At 38.6% G+C, this 19,081-nt stretch overlaps 2 protein-coding genes and 1 long non-coding RNA gene across 3 annotated transcripts; all 3 read right to left on the reverse strand.

The window, feature by feature from the left end:
• Nucleotides 1-5,855: 5,855 nt before the first annotated feature.
• On the reverse strand, nt 5,856-6,676 carry LOC131310884 (uncharacterized). The gene is made up of 2 exons (XR_009195328.1): nt 6,597-6,676; nt 5,856-6,178 (listed from the first exon to the last, which is right to left on the reverse strand). It is a non-coding gene; the product is annotated as an uncharacterized LOC131310884 (long non-coding RNA).
• Nucleotides 6,677-6,696: 20 nt separating this feature from the next.
• LOC131309341 (3-oxoacyl-[acyl-carrier-protein] reductase, chloroplastic-like) lies at nt 6,697-7,622 on the reverse strand. The gene is made up of 5 exons (XM_058336002.1): nt 7,470-7,622; nt 7,347-7,392; nt 7,175-7,269; nt 7,058-7,090; nt 6,697-6,894 (listed from the first exon to the last, which is right to left on the reverse strand). The coding sequence occupies exons 1-5, from the start codon at nt 7,614-7,616 to the stop codon at nt 6,697-6,699; spliced, it is 519 nt and encodes a 172-aa protein (XP_058191985.1). The 5' UTR covers nt 7,617-7,622.
• A 1,940-nt stretch (nt 7,623-9,562) lies between these two features.
• LOC131310883 (protein Iojap-related, mitochondrial-like) lies at nt 9,563-13,884 on the reverse strand. The gene is given in 5 exon segments (XM_058338134.1): nt 9,563-10,096; nt 11,071-11,168; nt 11,465-11,552; nt 13,489-13,661; nt 13,664-13,884. Coding segments are annotated over 5 exon segments (537 nt in total). The 5' UTR covers nt 13,770-13,884; the 3' UTR covers nt 9,563-10,024.
• Between the last annotated feature and the right edge of the window lie 5,197 nt (nt 13,885-19,081).

Consider the following 19,081-nt stretch of genomic DNA (forward strand, 5'->3'; position numbering starts at 1 on the left):
TACAAACCCAAGGTCCAAAATTACAGAATCAAATTTGTGTTGTCCTTCCAGATAAAAAAAAAAAATGTGTGTTGTATTTTGGAGTAGTAAAAGTTGCGATTTCTGGTTACATTTTTGTGCCTGCCTTGTGAACTCATCTCAAGAGCAGAATAAAACTATCGAAAAGATGTGAATCAAGTTTGAACGTACACAAGAAATTAACCCAGAAAACTTATCTGTTTACCTTTTTTTTTTGGTAACGCTGAGTGTCCCCGGGCTAACTTGCGCTCACCACGAGACTAAATCTCTACGGCCCCCACCAGCCTTTGCTAACTCAAAAGATTTTACGCATGGATGGCTCCAAGATTTTTTTCGCAGTTGTACAAGAGAGTTGAACTTGGGACCTCATGGTGATAAGCCCCTCCAACTTGACCGATCACCAACTTGGGCTTTGGACTTGCAACTACTCAAAGCACTTGGGCTCAATTAAACTTGGGCTTGCTAAGTAGAGATGTATTAAATTACTAGTGCTTGCTCGTGCCTACGGCACTTACTAGCTAGTGGCTCAAATACTAAATTGATTCATTAGTGTGTAATCTGTAATCCTCTTCTTAGTGGCACGAAAGAGAATTACCCGTGTTTACAGCACTCTTCCAACTAAACATTTAAACTAGCTACAAAGAACTATCAATTTGCTCATAGAGTTTGTACCAATTTCTTTTACTCCTCCAGAAAAGATTAAAGAAGTATGCCGAGTTGGGCTTAATGAAGCAAGTAAATATGTCCAGTAATTTTGTAACTTGAGGGCAATTTTCAATTTTTACTAAAAGTGCTAAACACGGATCTGCGATTAGTGATTATTGATCCAAGGCTAATACATTCGGAGGATTTTTGACTAAACAGAATATACGAAATTGCCACCAAAGTTGTTTCTTTTTCTCTTCAAATTCAACAATTTTACATACTGTATGCATAAGAGATAATCCATATGGGAGCCTCTGAGATGTCGCCGGCTGATGGCGTCAATTGGGTTTCCAGAGAGAGAGAGAGGAGAAGGGGAAAATGAGAGACTGAGAGAGAATGAGTATAGTAAGCCACGTGGGTAAGTGGGTTTCAAATTTTGAAAGTAGACCTTTTTTCTTTCAAATTATAAGCCCACGATTGCACATTATTTACCAAACATGCCGTCCAGAACTTAATTTGTGAGAATGAAGAGAGAGAAATCTGGGTCGTTAGATTTGTTTGTATGAATAAATAAAATTTGTGTTTGAGATTAATCTAAACTATTGAAAGAGAATATTTTATTAGGAATATTCCTAAAGACCCTCCTGTTTTATAAGATATAGATATAGATATGTGTACGGTGCACATCATTTTTGGGTCGATTGCATAAGAAAGGTCTCTTAATTTCCGGTTTACCAGAAAAAAAGAAACGAAAGGTCTCTTAGGATATCCACAATGCTATAATAAAATATGGATAACCAAAAGTTGCCACACCAACGTTTGATTATCCATTTAAAAGATTGCTAAGGTTAACAATAAAAAGGTCCACAATGGCAAAATCAAAATTGGATAACAAAAACTTGCCATGTCACATTTTCAAACTACGAAAAACTAAAAATTGTGAATGTAGAAAATAATTTTCTAATAATAGTTTTGAAACAAATGAAAACGATTTATTAAAAATAGAAAATAGTTTTTGAAAAAAAAAAGTTTTTTTAACATAAATAGTTTCAAAATAATTTTCTAAAAATAGTTTTGAAACAAATGAAAACGATTTATTAAAAATAGAAAATAGTTTTTGAATTTTTTTTTGAAAAAAAAAAGTTTTTTAACATAAATAGTTTCAAAAAAAGTTTTAAAAACAAGACAGTTTTTTCAAAAAAATAAAAAACAGTTTTTTTATAAGAATTGTTTTTAAAAAAATGGTTAAAAAAAGTATTTTTTGGAGTAAAAAATAGTTTTTTAGTAAAATATGTTTTTTTAAAATATTGTTGAGAGAGAGAGAGAGAGAGAGAGAGAGAGAGAGAGAGAGAGAGAGAGAGAGAGAGAGAGAGAGAGAGAGAGAACATTTTTGTGTAATAATGGGTAAATTTGTTTGAGAATATATGGAATTCACTAAATTTGGTTATTGGCAAAAGGTTATTAATTTTGGTTATCCAAATCTCAAAATTTGATTATTTAATGTGCTTGTTAAGTTTGATTATAGCATTGTGAGCCATATTTTGCAAAAATATTATTAACTTTAGAAATCTATTACTCCTTTGGATTATGCCATTGGGAATACTCTTACCACTGGTAAGAGTATTCACAATTAAAGGTCATCATTGGGTCGGGCCGGCCCAGCCCGCCAACTCACTGCCCGATCGGGCTTATTCTTTTTGACGAGCCAGGCTACATACTTTAAATTGAAGTCCAAGCCCGTCCACGGGCTAACCCAATTGACGGGCTAGCAGACCAAAACACGGGTGGGCTAATGTCATTGCAGTAGTTGACTTTCATCTCATTACAATCAGTAGTTGGGCTAGAATTTTGATCTCATAATGAGATTCTCATTACAGTAGTTTTTTTTTTCTTTTCCCAAAGCAATCATTACAGACTTTACAAAACATAAACAAATAGAACCCAATTGATCTATTGCTATTCTCGAATCCAACTACGTGAGAGTTGAACCCAACTCAATTGAATAAAATCTATGGACGCTTCACTTTTTTGAAGAGGCAGAGGAGGTCTTCGGACAGGGCGGCGAAGAGGCAAAGGAGGTCGTCGAACTGGTGGTGGTGGTGGAGGCGGGGAGTGGTGGGGGGAGAGATCGGCAGAGCCGCGGAGGAAAGATCGGCAAGATCGGAGAGATGGTCGTTCTCGTCTCGTCGAGCTCATCGGACTGTGGTTGTCTAGTTAAGATCGGAGAGAAGAGAAATGATCACTGTTCGTTGTTTGTTTGCGTGCGAGATAATGGAAAGAAGAGGAGGGGTGTTCGTTGTTTGTTTGCGTGTGAGATAATGGAAAGAAGAGGAGGGGACTGTGGAGAGATTGAGAGGTGAGAGAGAGGAGTATTTATATCTAGGGTTGGAGAAAGGATTTGATCATGTGTGGTTGCAGCCCAAGTTCATATGTGTGTTGGTTAGATATGCTTTAATCTCTACTAAATAGCCGTTGTAAATTGCAACGGGCTTGTCGACAGATCCAGAAACGTAAACCAAGGGAAAAACTTTTGTGGGATTTCGAGCTAATGGGCGGATTTGTGGGCAGGCTCACGAGCTGGGCCTACAGGTGGATTGAGTAAAAATTCATAGGCCTAAGCCCACCCATTACAAACTATGGGCTGGGCTAGCCCGCTCGTTTCAAGGGCTCGGGCCAGATAAAAGCCCAATGGACTGGGCGAACTTCGGGTGGGTCGCAAGCCTTCAGGCTAAATGATAACCCTTACTTACCACTGAACCAAGGGTGCATTTGTTAAAGAAACTAGATGTACATTAACCAATAACCGGGGGCCGCAGGCAACGGTGTCTTGGGCCTTGCCCTAGGGCAGCAGGTCTATTTCTTAATCAATAGTACGAGCAGAGAGAGAGGTTATGGGCCTTCCAGCTTTCTTTACTTTTTCGATTTTACTAGTTTCATTGTGAATTCAGATTTGCATTTTGTTTATAATACTATTCATTAGGTTCCGTTTGATAACAATTATAGATGGGTGTGATTCGTAAGGAGATGGGATTAAGATTGAGATTGATAATGAGAAAAGATTCGTAATGAGAAGAGATTAGTAATAAACATGTTTGTTTGAGATGTGATTGGATGATGGAATTATTAATATCATGTTTGTTTGAGATAATATTAGATGATGGGATTAGATTGATAGAAGGAATTGGTAATGAAAATGGGTTAGGTTGGGATTGGTAATACCATCTCTCCTAAGGTATTCATAATACCCCCTAAAGCCCACCTTACTAGTCCCTTGGACCAATAGTCCAAACCCATTTTGGGACACCAAACAAAGGATTGGTAGTCCCTTGGGATCCTAAGGGCTAATAAGTTTATCAAATGAGGTCTAAGGCCTCGTTTGATAACTACTATGTTAGATATTGTGTGATTCGTAAGGAGATGAGATTAGAGTGAGATTCGTAAGTAGATAGGATTAGGGGGTGAGATTCGTAAGGAGATGAGATTAGGAATATCATGTTTGTTTCGCACACATAGGATAGGATTGGAATAATGAAGTTTCAACATTGCCCTTATGGATATCAATGAAGAATTGATCGATGAAGGAAGTATGGACAATGAGGTCATTTTGCAGCCAAAGCTTTGGGAAGGATTAGTTCTGCACTGTCATCTCGCGAATAAAATTAAGCAATTTATTAGATGCCAGAGGATTTGTTTTGGTGTCCTTGATGTCCTAACAAGGATCTTACCACTGATTGCTATGACGTTCCGTTGTCATCTGATCTGATATTCTGTTTCTTGGTTAATTTAGGGATGAATCAAAGGGGAAACTCAAGGGGATTTTTGGGTATACTAAAGACGATGTGGTCATGACAGATCTCATTGGTGACAGCAGGTAAATTTTTTCATAGTTTACCTCCTTAGTGTCCTCGCTGATTAGGTTACCTAACATGTGCAATCATGAAGTTCTTATCAAATATCGTGTTTCCTAGGCAGGTCAAGCATCTTTGATGCCAAGGCTGGGGCTACAGGTAATTCTTGTATTTTATTTTTCTCTTTCTCATTAGAGTGCAAGTTTATCCATCCACCTAAAGTTTTTAGATTGGATGAACATTACCCACTTTGTCTGGGGGCCGTACCATTTCCCTCTAAGATGATCAGAGACAATTAATTTGTAGGGTGTGGTTTGTAAGCCAATCCTGAAAAAAAATTAGATTTATCCGATGTCTGTTAAGTATTTCAGATTTACAAAATGGATGGATTCAATCATTGATCCGAGAGTCAGTGAGGCCCTGCACAAAATATGCAATATTCACCAACTTTTTAGAGTGTGAACAAAAACAGCACTTGTTCTCACTATGATTACTCGTTGAATATTTGCCCCTTGCTGTATATTTTTTTCGTTGCTGCATATTTAGTTTGTTTCCTTGACACTACACTATATGTTGTTGCAGTTCACGGGTGATTGACTTGATCGTACACATGGCTTCAGTTCAAGCTTGATTAGTATCACCTCAGATGATGCAGAGAACTTCTAGTTTTGCTCGGGTCGATGGATAGTTTTTGGGTCTCTTGAGGTTGCTAGTTCTGAATAAACATCAGGTTTTCTGTACTTAAGTTTTTGACCTATGTCTGGGTCTTAAGTTGTTGAACACTGTCCTTGTTTTTTATGTTGACTCATGGGTCTTCCTGGGTTCTTCCTTGTTGCTCTGTGTCCTGAGTATTAGTGGAATATTTTCTAGAATATGATAGTTCGCATATTATGTCAGAGTTGATTTCATTTTTTTTTCTTCACGTAATTGACGCGTTTCGCATCTCATAGATGAGTGAACTAGTTCTGTGTGAGGATATGTTGAAGAATGGAGATACCACATTTTAGGAGGCAGATATCACTCTGTTGTAGAATTTGAGATGTCACATTTAACTTGTCTCACAAAATCAATGTACACCACTCTGCACAATCAGTGCTTTTTCTTAGCTGGAAGACATCTAAAGGCTAAGCTACATTTTGGATTTTGTTTCCGTTGGCTCGTCTTAGTAGAGTTACAAAACATTATTTTTGGAATCAATAATGTTCCATGCATACAGATGCTTTAGATGTTTCATGGGATCCATTTCCAGATAGCAAGGCAATGAGAGTTGAAGTAAAACTTGGAAGCTAATCCAAAACAAACCTACCAGCTCGTATCTGGGAAACTAATGCAGGAGATGTAAGGAGTCGAAGTTTCCTAAATCATGGATAATCATGATAGTGTTATCAATCCAATTGATGCAAATACGGCGATTCATTCATAAATCCTGTTTTGTGATCCCAAACTTCATAAACGCGTACAACAATTTGTGTTAATACAATTCAATCAAACCTTCCTCAACAGTCCTTATTTGTTTTCTACAGTATATCTTAAAAAGAACGTGTGCGACCTCCTACATCACCATTCCTCGACCTCCTACATAACCTGTCCAGTAATGAAACTGGCCGCAGGATTGAGGGCCAAGAATTCTACCAGCTTAGCAATTTCTTCCGGTTGGCTGTACCTACCTGAATTTACAAAGCAAACGATAATAAGAATTATTCAAAACCTTTTGCTTCATGTTTGTTTTGAAATCACGGATTTGCACTCCCATGAATCAGATAAAAGAGGCAGTGAAAGTCTCAACCCCAATGTTATAGGCAACCCTAATGTTACATCTTCCGGACACAAGGGAGAGCTCTTATTCACCAGATGCTAGCTTGTAGCACAATTGGAAACAGGGATTTAAGATTTGTCGTGGGCAACAAAGGAAGTGAAAGAACTAGTAAACCCAAAGAGAAGTGTTTGGATTCAAGCCCATGGTACAAAGACAGATCCAGAAATAGAAAAACAGAAGAAAATCAAGTAATTCAGGTTTAGGTAGAAATGACACGAAAACACAAGGCTATATCTCAGCAATAGCTTATATGTTTTCATCTATCTTACCCAAAGGGATGGTTTCCAAGATTTTCTTCTCAATGTCTCCCCCAAGCTTAGCGGTCATATCCTGGGGCAACAACGTTGACCTGTTGAAAGAAAAGCTTAACTACTTGCTGCATCTAGTACAATGCCTAATTATGAGAATGGATTGACACGATTGAAAACTCACATTAACATTCCTGCTTGCATATTCCTTTGCCACGGTTTTCGTTAGGCCAATTACCCCTGCTTTGGCAGCATTATAATTGGCTTGCCCAATATTACCAGTAAGACCAACAACTGATGCTATGTTAATTATCCTCCCCTGCGACAAATGAAAGATCCCAAACCAAATTATTGGATGAAAACTTACCAAATAAATAAAAACATTTTATCACTTCTCAAAAATCCAAAGATCATTTTCAACAACAACGCTCTCAATATCAGCACCGGTGACCAGCATACTACAGCCTGTGAGAAAGGGATACCTTTTTCTTTTTCATCATAATTTTGGCTGCAGCCTGCAAATAGTGGAAAACATTATTAATCCAACAAACAAGAAAGCTACACGTCTGTCAATACACAAGAACTAAAAGCCTTCACACCTGTGTGCAGTGGTATACACCAGTGAGATTCAGATCAATAACTTCCTGCCACTGAGACGTCTTCATTCTCATCAATAAACCATCTCTAGTAATACCTGAAATGATAGGGAGGATCATTCAGAGGAAAAACTAAAATTGTATACAATGGAAGTAGAGATGAACTTTCAAGAACCTGCATTGTTTATCAATATATCAACGGTTCCCCATGCATTAACTGCCTGTACAGGAGAAAATTATGAGGGTATTAGCAGAATATTTAAACCTAAAACAATTATGAAAGGGAACTGGGGCTCACAGTTTTGATCATTGATTCCACATCCTCTTCTTTTGAAACGTCGCCCCCAAAAGCAAGACCCTGACCACCACATGTCTTGATCTGCAATTGTTGGAAGGGAAAAAATATCATCAATAATTTTCCATTCAGATTTGGGCCAAGCAACATCTTTGTCGTGCAAGGAGTACGACAGATGATGATGAAACATACAAATTGTGAAGGATAGTCTCAGGACGTATGCCATTATTTTTGCTCAAAATCACCGAACCAAAACAACGTATGCCATTATTTTTGCTTCTCCTATGCAAACTCATTCAATTCTCTCCCTTTTTTCCAAATGCATTATATCACATGGGCAAAAGCATATTTGTCATTAAGAAAAACCTCAGAGAGTGTCATTGAAATTTACCGAACCGAAAAATTGGTTTGGGTGAAGAAAACAATTCACAAAGGCCCCGTTTGATAACAATGATAGATTGGTGGGATTCGTAAGGAGATGAGATTAGGATTGAGATTGATAATGAGAATGGATTGATAATGAGAAGGGATTAATAATGATTATGTTTGTTTGAGATGTGATTGGATGATAGGATTATTAATATCATGTTTGTTTGTGATGGGATTAGATGATTAGATTTGATTGATAGAATGAATTGGTAATGAGAATGTGTTGGGGGTTGGGTTGAGATTGGTAATAGCATCTCCCCCGGGGTATTCATAATACCTCCTAAAGCCCACCTTACTAGTCCCAATGGACTAATAGTCCTAACCCATTTTGGATTACCAAACAAAAAGTTGGTAGTCCATTGGGATTGATAGTCCAATCCCAAAGTCTAATAAGTTTATTAAACGGGGCCCAAGTGCACCGGAGCTGGAGAAGATGAGTTAGAATATTCTTCCTTTTGATTGCACTAAAGCACCGACCTTGGTCAATAATATCAAACGTAACTAATTGACCATATTCCTTTTCAAAGGTTCTCAGCCTTTGTAGCAACAAAAATGATACTCATGCAACAATTCAAATACAATATCAAATACAATCTCTCACATACATGTAGGCTCCACACATACTATTATGTATGGGCCTCACATTTATATGAGAGGTTGTGTTTAGTATTGTGTTTGGATTGTTGTGTGAGTATCATTTTTGTTGTTTGAATCGTCTCATAAAGCTATTACAGGTAAATTTCTACTTATAGACATACGGGAAGAGATACCGATATGTAAATCGCTGCATTATTTCTAAATAGTTAGTTTTCCCTTCTTCAGACTCTTCGATTGCCTAAAAACAAGATGAGAGCCCTTTACACTGATAGCATGGTTTTCTTTCGAAAATGCTACGGTCACCAACGGTGGCTTCACTGACCTTGCACCGATGTCCATGCAGGACCTACTACGGATTCCGCACAAAAAATATGGCTCGTTCAACAATTTTTTTAAAAAAAATGAGTGACCTCGTAAAATATAAGTTCAATCCGATGTCTAGGTGCTCGCCAATCTTCATATTTTTCATTCATATTGTGCTAATTTTTCACATGAGCACTCGGTTATTTTTTAAAATTATCGAATGGCTAGGATTTCAGCATGAAACCCGTAGTGGACTCTGCGTGGCAGTTGGTGCAAGGTCGGTGGCTGTAGAAGGGTTCGTTTTCTTCATTCTTGCATTAGCTTCTCCTAACCACCAATGCCCAAAAGCATTAAAACAGAGATACTGAAATAGAAAAGTGTCTCTTCTGCACAGCCATAAAAGCATAAAATTGTTTAATGTAGATACTCCGGTACCCTTGCATTGCAAACGGAAGAAAAATAGAAAGACATGATTCCAACCACATAGCATTCTACAAAACATGGAAAGTCTGAGTTCGAATTTCAAAGGATGGACCAATGACTCAATATTTCATTCTCGTATGCGGTACAGAAGAAAAATAGACACAAACAAAAGCAAAAAACAAAGGCTTCTCAAAGGGAAATCCCAATGAGTTAGCATCCATAATCACACGGATTTTTTTTTTGATAAGTAAGCAATTGTATTAAAAAGAAGGCATTAAGGAAATGCCGCCTGTATACAAAAAGAGGGCTACCTGCACAAAAAGCCATATGCACCACCACTATTCAACAAAAAAGCTCAAACCAATATAAAAATTGATCAATAGAGGGGTTACATTCTCCCTTGTCCCAACTATACAAACTGCTAAGCACAAAACTTTTGATTCTAAATAGAGGCATTTCAACCCCTTCAAAGCATCTCGAATTTCTTTCACGCCATATAGTCCACATCACACAAAGAAGGATCATGGCCCAAACACGCTTACTTCTTTTGCCCACTCTAGCCCCGTTCCAAGCAATAAGGAGTTCCATAATATTCCTCAACACGGATTTGACTCAGACAGGTTAAGGAGAGTCGCAATATGACAATCTTGTTCTGCACCCAATTTGGCGAGCCTGTCTACCACCCTGGTGCCCTCCCTCAGAGTGTGTCCGAAGGTTTAGAAAGGATAGTTGCCAGCTATACACAGATTCGGAGAATAAGAGAGCTACATCCTAAAAGAATGAAAAGGGTAATGGAGTGCTAACTGCTAAGCACTTCTCTGCGCTGGTCTCTTAGAATTATTCTTGCGTCGCACCTTTATCAGAGCCTTATCCAAATCCTGCATAAGGAGGAAAAGCATATCATTGTTGTGAAGAAACGGAAAAACCAGAAGTGTCATGGATCCACGTCAAATTCTGAGACGTAACAAAAAACTACACACACAAGACTTTCAAGATAAATGTGGATTGAAGGCATTCCATTTCTAGAGCCACATATATTACTCAGTTTATATCTAGATGGATCCTTCCTCTATCTAAAGGAGAGGAGACAATATTTTTAGGTATCATTCAACTTCAGGGCTTACAATTGATGCATGCCCAACTTCCACCATCATCCAAAATTGCGATAATCTAACATGTATTACAGCTCATACGAACACATCTAAAAGATCCAACAGTCAGGGTAAGGTCTGTAAGGAGGACTCCAAAGTTCATGCATCACCACTAAATCTACCAATGGCCAATTCTATTGGTCCAACCATCTTTACTACTGCAGTTAATGTATTAAAATCCTCTCAACAAATACAGCCATTAATCAAACTGAAGCCCACTCTCAGTAGTCCGGTTATTATAGTTTGTAACATCCAGAGACCCTTGGGAGCTTCTGAAACTGTATACCGGTCCCATTTCTTTTTTGGTTAGTATACCAGTCCCGTTCATCACGCAAGGAAAAGGTATATGTAAAACATGCAAAAAGTGAGACAAGGCGCCAGAGATAGAATTCTGATAACTTTATCCCGTCATGGCAAACTCCAATTTCAGTGCTCTTTCTAAAGACCTCAAGCCTTGAGAATCAGTTACTTCTATCCAAAATGTCAATGGAGAAAATAGAAGTTCTTTAATCAGCAAATCAACTCAACAAGAAGTCAAATCTAACTATTTGGAGATGACCCCACAAATCCCTTTAAAGAGAAAGGAGTAATTATAAAACACCATTCTCATGGTTGCATGAATGATCTTGAAAGATAGCGTATAAAATAAGCTAGAAAAACCTCAATGTAAGAGACCACCAACAAGCAGACCCCATATTTACCTGAGTTTGTTCTTTAGTCTACATCTCATCCGTCCAATGCCTCTCCAGATTGTAATAAGCTCTAGCTTTCTCATCAAAAGCATGAACAATAATTGTGCCTGAAAGGTAGTAACCGAAACCCAGTTCAATCAATACACAATTGCTAACTTAGAACAATATGTCAGTGAAAACAGATTACAAGTATAATGAACCCCTCAGTATTAGTCCGGTGAAATTGTTTGTCTTGTTGAATTACATAGCCACTCATTATGAGTCCGACTAATCAAATATGGCTTAATAGCTAGCTAAGGCACTTAGTAGTTTTTGAGACTATAATGCCAATATCCACCAGCACTGCACAAAATTCAATGTCCAAACAATCCCGATAAGTAAACCAATAGAGACGTGAACATACCGGAGTCGATAACGATCCACTTCTCCTCCTTTTCTCCTTCTATACTGGGAAGTAACATCCTCTCAGCCCCTCTTTGCTTTTGCTTAACCTGTCCATCAAAACCAGACAATAATGACTCAATTAACAGTTTTTGTTTTCCTAACTAACCCAGTAACACAGAAACTATTCTTAAAAATAAACAATCGGCACCAACTTCTGATTCTAGTGAGAGGATATGATTGGAAAGTATCAAAATCTTGGCTCTCCTTGATTTTTTTCTTGCCGTTTATGAACATCCAGATTTGAGTTCAATGTGATTATAGTTTTCCAGTGAGTCTTCGTGAGATGAACCAAGAAAGTAAACATATAGTAGAACAAATTTGTAACAAGAAAAACAAAGACATCCAAACCCCAAAATATTAAGCTTTTTTAGAATGACCAAAACGGAAAAAAAAAGGAAAGAAAAGAAAGTTCTCAATTCCAAGATATTGGTCAAGTTTTTCAATCATCCGAAATGGAATGCAGACCATAGTGTGTGGCAAATATGCTTCTGCGAGACTGTGTGTGGAGGAAATAGAAAAGGTTGCTAGGTACATTAGTGATTGACCAGATTCTTGTCTAACAGCAGCTACTAAAGAGTAAAGAGCGAAAATCCTCTTTTGCGTGGGACTACCTCAAAACCAATGAGGTATGCAAGTCTATTCTTTCTGATAGCACAGCTACATGCTGGCACTCAGTTCCTCGCACTAAATTCCTCCCAGATACATTACTTACATACCTGGCACAACATTCTTGGGAAGCAATTGAATCTAAGGTCCCGAGGAGAATTGGCAGAATATTTTGTGAACAAATCGAGGTCGAATTGAAGATTCCAAACAGCTAAACACCCAGTGTTTAAAAGGTGCCAAGCGGATAGGAAACTACTTCTAACACGGAAATAATAATACAATGCAACAAGTACCCATTCCAGCCTTTCGGGAATTCGAATTATTGCAAATCAAAACAACACTTGAGTAAATAGTAGCAATTCACCAAAAATATCAACCACCACAAAAATGCGTGCCTACGTAGGACTTCAAACAAACAGATCCCGAGCAGCTTCACGTTCAGCTCGTTAGTAAACGAGTCCATTTTGAGCTCGAGTTTTAAGCTTGGTAAACAACACGAGCTAGTTGTAACTTGGCTCCTTAAGTAAACGAACCGAGCTCGAATACCTTGATTATCAAGGCTTGATATTGAACAAGCTGAGCTCGTGCTAGACTAGTTTTTTACGAGCTAAGCTCAAACACATCATAGCAACACTCGACATGTTTCTAGAGGCTCGTTAAGTAAACAAACAGATTTCAATAACCTTCATATTAAACAAGCCGAGCTCGAGCTATACACCTTTTAAACGAGCCAAGCTCGAGTTATACTACTTTCAAACAAGCCAAGCTCGAACACTTCAAAGCTCAGCTCGACTCATACACGGCTTGTTTGTAGAGGCTCGTTAAGTAAAAGAACCAATTTTGATCACCTTTATATTAAACAAGCTGAGCTCGAGCTACACTACTTCTAAACAAGCCAAACTTGAACACATCAAAGCTCGTCTCGACTCGTTTGCGCGTAGCCCTAGACTAAAAGTGTGTGTTCGAGCTCAAGCCAGTTGTAACTCAGCCCGTTTGCAGAGGCTAGTTAAGTAAACGGACTGAGCCGAGCGCGCGGATCCAAAAAAAAAACGAACTGAGCCGAGCTCGACTACCTTGATACTAAACGAGTCTAGCTTGAGCTAGGCAAGTTTTAAAGGAGCCAAGCTTGAACACTTCAAATCTAGGCGATCCATTTGCAGCCGCAGTTGTAACTCGGCTCGTTTGCCGAGGCTAGTAAAGTAAACGAACTGAGCCAAGCTCGACTACCTTTACACTATTAAACTAGCCTAGTCGAGCTAGGCTAGTTTTACAAGGAGCCAAGCTCCAACATTTCAAATCTCGGCTCGACTCATTTGCAGCGCTAGACTCAAAGTGTGGATGTGAGACCGTGTGCAAAGGAAAGGGGGAAAAGGCAACCTTGTAAATTAGGGCTTGAGCGATGTTCCGAACGTGCCACACCGACCGGCCGGTGACGAACACCATGAAATCGGTCCACTCGCACTGGTTCCCGACGGGAACGACGCTGATTTTGTCCGCCTTGACGTCGGTGAGAATCTTCCGGACCTCGTCCAATTTCAGCAGCCCTCTGTCGACGACGGCGTCGTCGTTGTTATCCACGAGGGAGGAACACAGGGCCCTAGCTTCCATTGCCGAGTGGATGAGAGAGAAAGAGCTCGAGACCTCAGAGCAGCCCACATCGGACCACAGCCCACTTCGGTATGCCGCCTACCGTTTAGGGAGAGAGCTGGCTAGGAGGATTCGAACGTGAACGACGGCGTCGCGACGAAGACAAAATCCGATACGACGGTGGTATCTTCGCAGTCCCGTCACAATTTTTTCGATAAATCTGTCCATACAGACAATCTGTGCATAGATTTTGTTGTAGGGCCTACCACGGATCCCACACAAATGATCCGAGTCGTTCATTAAATGTAAAATATTTTTTCAATGGTTCTCGTAAAAAATTAGTTCAATTCAATACTTATAGGTGCTTGATCTAATCATCTAACTTTTCATCACCGAGAAATCTGAATTAGAATTTAGATGATTGGATCGTGCATTTATAAGTATTAGATTGAGCTGATTTTTTACGGAGACTCTTGAAAAAAAATTTACATTTAATAAACGACTCGAATCATTTGTGTAAGATCCGTGGTTAGTAGGGTTCCAATTTTTTAGGGCATGTTTGGACCCTTGAAAAAATAAGGGGAAAATAGAGGAAAATATTTTTTTTTCTTAACGGCTGTTTGGTTGACAATACAAAATTGCCCTCGTAAGGTTTGTCCTCCGATTTGTTTAGCTGGGAGTAGTTTAGGTATTGCATGTCTTCCTTCCGCTACAAGAAAAGTAAAGCTTCATTTTTCATAATTTGAGGGTGAAAATGTCCTTACATTACTATTGGTGCGGTTAGAAAAAAGTAGGATGATAAGTCAAGGCATGCGTTGAAAATACAAAATTGCCCTCGTAAGGTTTGTCTTTCGATTTGTTTAGCTAGGGGTAGTTTAGGTATTGCATGTCTTCCTTCCACAACAAAAAAAGTAAAGCTTCATTTTCCATAATTTGAGGAAGAAAGTGTCCTTACATTACTATTGGTGCGGCTATGAAAACGTAGAATGGTAAGCCAAGGCATGCGTTGAAAGAACAAAATTGCCCTCGTAAGGTTTGTTCTCTGATTTGTTTAACTGAGGGTAGTTTAGGTATTGCACGTCGTCCTTCCACAACAAGAAAAGTAAAGCCTCCTTTTCCATAATTTGAGGGCCACATTATTATTGGTGCGGTTATAAATATATCCAATACATCAAGAAAATCTCTCTTTCTAACTCTCTCACCGTGAACACCTCGGAGGAACCACAAGCACGTCACTCTTGTCAAGCTTATCATAGCCCTCGTTGTTCTCTCTCTCTCTCTCTCTCTCTCTCTCTCTCTCTCTCTCTCTCTCTCTCCATATATGAAGAAGTGAGTGTGCGTACGGCTGTAGATACAGACATACATGCATGGATTAGGCAATTGAGTTTGTGATTTGCTGTTTATTCTAATTTGTTTGATTTTTAGCTAATTACATGGAACGGATTGTTATGATGCGATTGAGAATCTCTGATTTATTTTCTACTATAGCAGCTTTTGGACAAAAAACATGTGAAAACGAATAATTTAGAAATATTCTTTCATAAAGTGCTTTGCCAACAACTCTTTTAAGAAACTCAAACCTCTGGATACCATTGTCTACAAACCTTGCCGCCGTGTTAGAAATAAGGAGTCTATCTGAAGTTGAGGTTTGAGAGAATAGCCCATACTTTTGACCAGAAACAAAAAGAAAAAGGTTGCCAGTCAAATATTTGCAGAAGTTCTTTTTGTGCCTGTCATTGAAGGATTAAAACATTTCAATAGCGAAATAATGGTTCCTTTCGCTCCTTGAATAAGATAGAAGTACTAATTAACTTCCTTCCGTTTGCTCAATTCAAATTCCATAAGATCTGTGGTTCAATTCAATAACCTATTTGCTATTTCTCTATTATCATCACAACGAAAACAAAAAACACTTCTCGACTGCAAATTCATCCAATGAGCATGCGGAAACGTGCGAAGCACGAGCATTGCACTAGTGTGTGTGTGTATATATATATATAAGATTGAGATCTATATCTAGGGTTAAAATTCGATATCTTGACAAATGCAAATGCTAACGTTTGAAGCAGCAGCTTCTATAGTATACCTTGTGCGGTTTCCAATCGGATGTTACCGAAGGGATTATAATATACTTTGTGGAATTCAATTGGTAATTGAGTTTGAGAGTACTATGAGTTAAGCAAATTCGGCCGAAAGGGTGGAGTTTGTGCCCATTCCTGTCATTTTGCCCGCAGTATCCCACCAACAACAAATGCTTTACCGTATCAAAATACTAATCATCATTCTGTTTTTCTTTTCTTTTTTCAAAATGTCAAATTCATTTCAAAGTCCGAAGGCAATACAGATTCCATCAAATGATACAAGAATGAACCAAAACTACCAAGACGTCGACACAAGCACCCCTTGCATAAGCAGGACCGACGAAACGCCTAGATTAGGAACCAATCTAGGTCCAGGTAGTAGAGAAATCCGAACGGACCTCAGCTCAAATCCGAGAAAGCACATATAAAATCTAGACGAACACCGAAACCTCCAGCTACAGCCAAATCGTGCGACCAAACTGCCGGCACAACCCAGACACGCAACGAAACCCAAACGCTAATGAAGACTCCGGCCAAGCAACCCAACCGATGCTAAACCTAAAATTATTAACCCACCACCGACACCCACTGAACCTAAAAAAACTAGACCAGTACAAGCCGGACTGGAAACCAGCCGGAAAACCACCGGGCCAAACAGCCCGAAAAAGGAAAAAAAAACAACAGAAAAAAAACCCCTAACTACCAGCCTCACCTTTATTAGCCATACCGACACCCGCCGCTTGCCGGACCACCACACGCCACGCCTATCCATCTCTGAGATGCACCAGATTCGCCGAGCAAAACGGACGGAACCCCGTCACAAGTGCCGATGTAACGACCCGAATTTTCACGTCAATTTGTTTTAACATTTTATTATAATTCTTTTACTAAAAATTATTTTATCATTTATTAAAGTGATTGTACCCAACTCTTATAGAATCCTAACCTTCGGTTCGTGACCCTAACAATCTAGGAAGGATATGGAAGAATCTAGGAGAGATTTGATATGAATTTGTTAAGATTGGATTGGATCTTATAGATATGATTAGGATTAGACTTGATAAGATTTTATGGGATTTTATTAGATATGATAAGATTTTATTAGATTTGATTGAGATTTTATTAGATATGATTAGATTTTATTGGATTTTATTAAATATTATAAAGATTTTGTTAGATATTATATAGATTTTATTGGATATTATAAGATTTGATTAGATATTATTAGATATAGTTGGATTTTCTTCGATTTGATTTGGATATTATTAGATATTATTTAGATATTATTAGATTTTATAAAATATGGTTATGATTTAGATTCACCTCCACTAGTATAAATAGGCTTCTCCCTTCCACCCCTCTCCACACACGCCACCAAGGAAATAAAGGAAGAAGAGAGAGAGAGAGAGAGAGGGGGAGAGAGAAAGAAGAGGGAAAAAATTCTACCACCACTCAAAACCACTAGTCGATCTTTAAAATTCCAAATTCGTAGTTAAAAGAAATTATTTTTTCTTTTCATCAAATTCCAACCAAGGTGACGCCACTCCGTTTCGACCCGACGAATCCGTAACCCTCTACCGCCAAGAAGAACGGTAGAAACCTCTTATCTGCTCACCTAAGTATAATGTTGATGTGCTATATGTTTAACTATTTATTTATGATATTCCGTGATTAAATTGTTTAAATTGAGAAGTTGATTTTATCGTTGAAATACTTAATTAATTGGATGATTGTTGATATTGTGATGTTATAATTTTCAATGTTGTCGGAAATAGAATTGCATGAAATTAGTGATTTATTATTATCGCATGATTTTTAGCAAGCTTTGAAAGAATAATGTGAACGCGAGAAAATGATGCATGTTTACGAGACACGAGAAACGAGAAATTTGGAAAAGATTAATGATTGTGTGAGCATGAGAACCCGATAGGTCCATTAAAGATGGTCAGCGGAATCATGACTCAAGTGTGCGTGCGTGAGCATGAGAGCCCGGTAGGTCCTGAAAGAATGGTCGGCGGAATCATGGCTCGGGTGTGCGTGTGTGGCCTAGGAGCCCGGTAGGTCCTGAAAGGATGGTCAGCGGAACTAGTGCCGTGTATGTGTCATGGAATGATTAAAGACTGAGAGCCCGATAGGTCCTGAAAGAGACGGTCAGCGGAATCAGTGCTTTTGGGTGGCAAAATCTGAATTTGGCCTGGGAGCCCGGTAGGTCCTGAAAGATAGTCAACGGAACCAGTGCTCGAGAAAATAAAATGGAAAGTGAAATCGATACTTGAAAAATGATGACACAATTTATGATACGCTGCGATAACTCTGAAAGACATCGACACGTTTGATTATTTTGTGATGCTCAATTTTGTTTTCGAATAATTATTATATGTTATTTTTGTTAATGTATGGGACATAGGGATAAGAGTTAGCTATTGGGCTTAATTGCTCACGGTGTTACTTTTGTGACCCTGACATCTTATGCCAGAGTTTAGAGACGTACAGGGGGAATTATATAATTTGGAAGAGTTTGGTGCTGAGCAGAATAATGCAGAAGAAGACGGACGTCCAGAGGAGTAGAAGTTACCCTAGTACCCCTCCCTTATCTATTTAAATAAGTGTAACACGAATTTGGAGATAAGTTGGCTTGTAATGACTTTATGTTTCTTTCCATTTAATAAATGTGAAAAATTTATTAAATTAACGTTCCTAAAAATCGGGGCGTTACAGCCGAACCACCGGAGAAGACACAGAGACTGGAATCGAACAAACGAGAGGGAAAAACGAGGAAGAAACGACGGTAGGAAAGTCAGGAAGGTGGGAGAAGAGGGGGAGGAGTAGGGGGAGGAGGGTGAGGGAGGCGGAGATCTGGATTCAGAATTTCTTTCTCTCTCTAGCGGCGGATTTTCTCTCTCTAGCAAGCAAAACTCGTTTATCCTACTATGGTAGCAATGATAATCATCATTCTAGTTTAAAAGAAGGGAAAAAATGATATTGGCACTCCAAAAATTGATGCAGACACTTCAAAATCAGTGTAACTCCAAAACCATTTTTCTTTGTTTTTAGGAGTGTCTGCATCAATTTTTAGAGTGCCAATATCATTTTCTTAAAAGAAAAGAAAAGAAGGCTCTCGAGAGGGGAATGGCCGAGGAAAATGGAGAGAAAACCCCCCACACAATTGTAAGAGAAAGATACAGTAGTTAAAAGTTTTCCTGCAGTAGTTAAGTTTTTCTTTTCTTTTCATTTTTCACTTGAAGTTAAACGAGAGACAAATTATTTTCCTCATAGTTTCTTTTTATTTTCTGTTTACAATC

The sequence above is a fragment of the Rhododendron vialii genome, chromosome 12a (assembly GCF_030253575.1).
Source record: "Rhododendron vialii isolate Sample 1 chromosome 12a, ASM3025357v1".
In the NCBI taxonomy this organism is placed as follows: domain Eukaryota; kingdom Viridiplantae; phylum Streptophyta; class Magnoliopsida; order Ericales; family Ericaceae; genus Rhododendron; species Rhododendron vialii.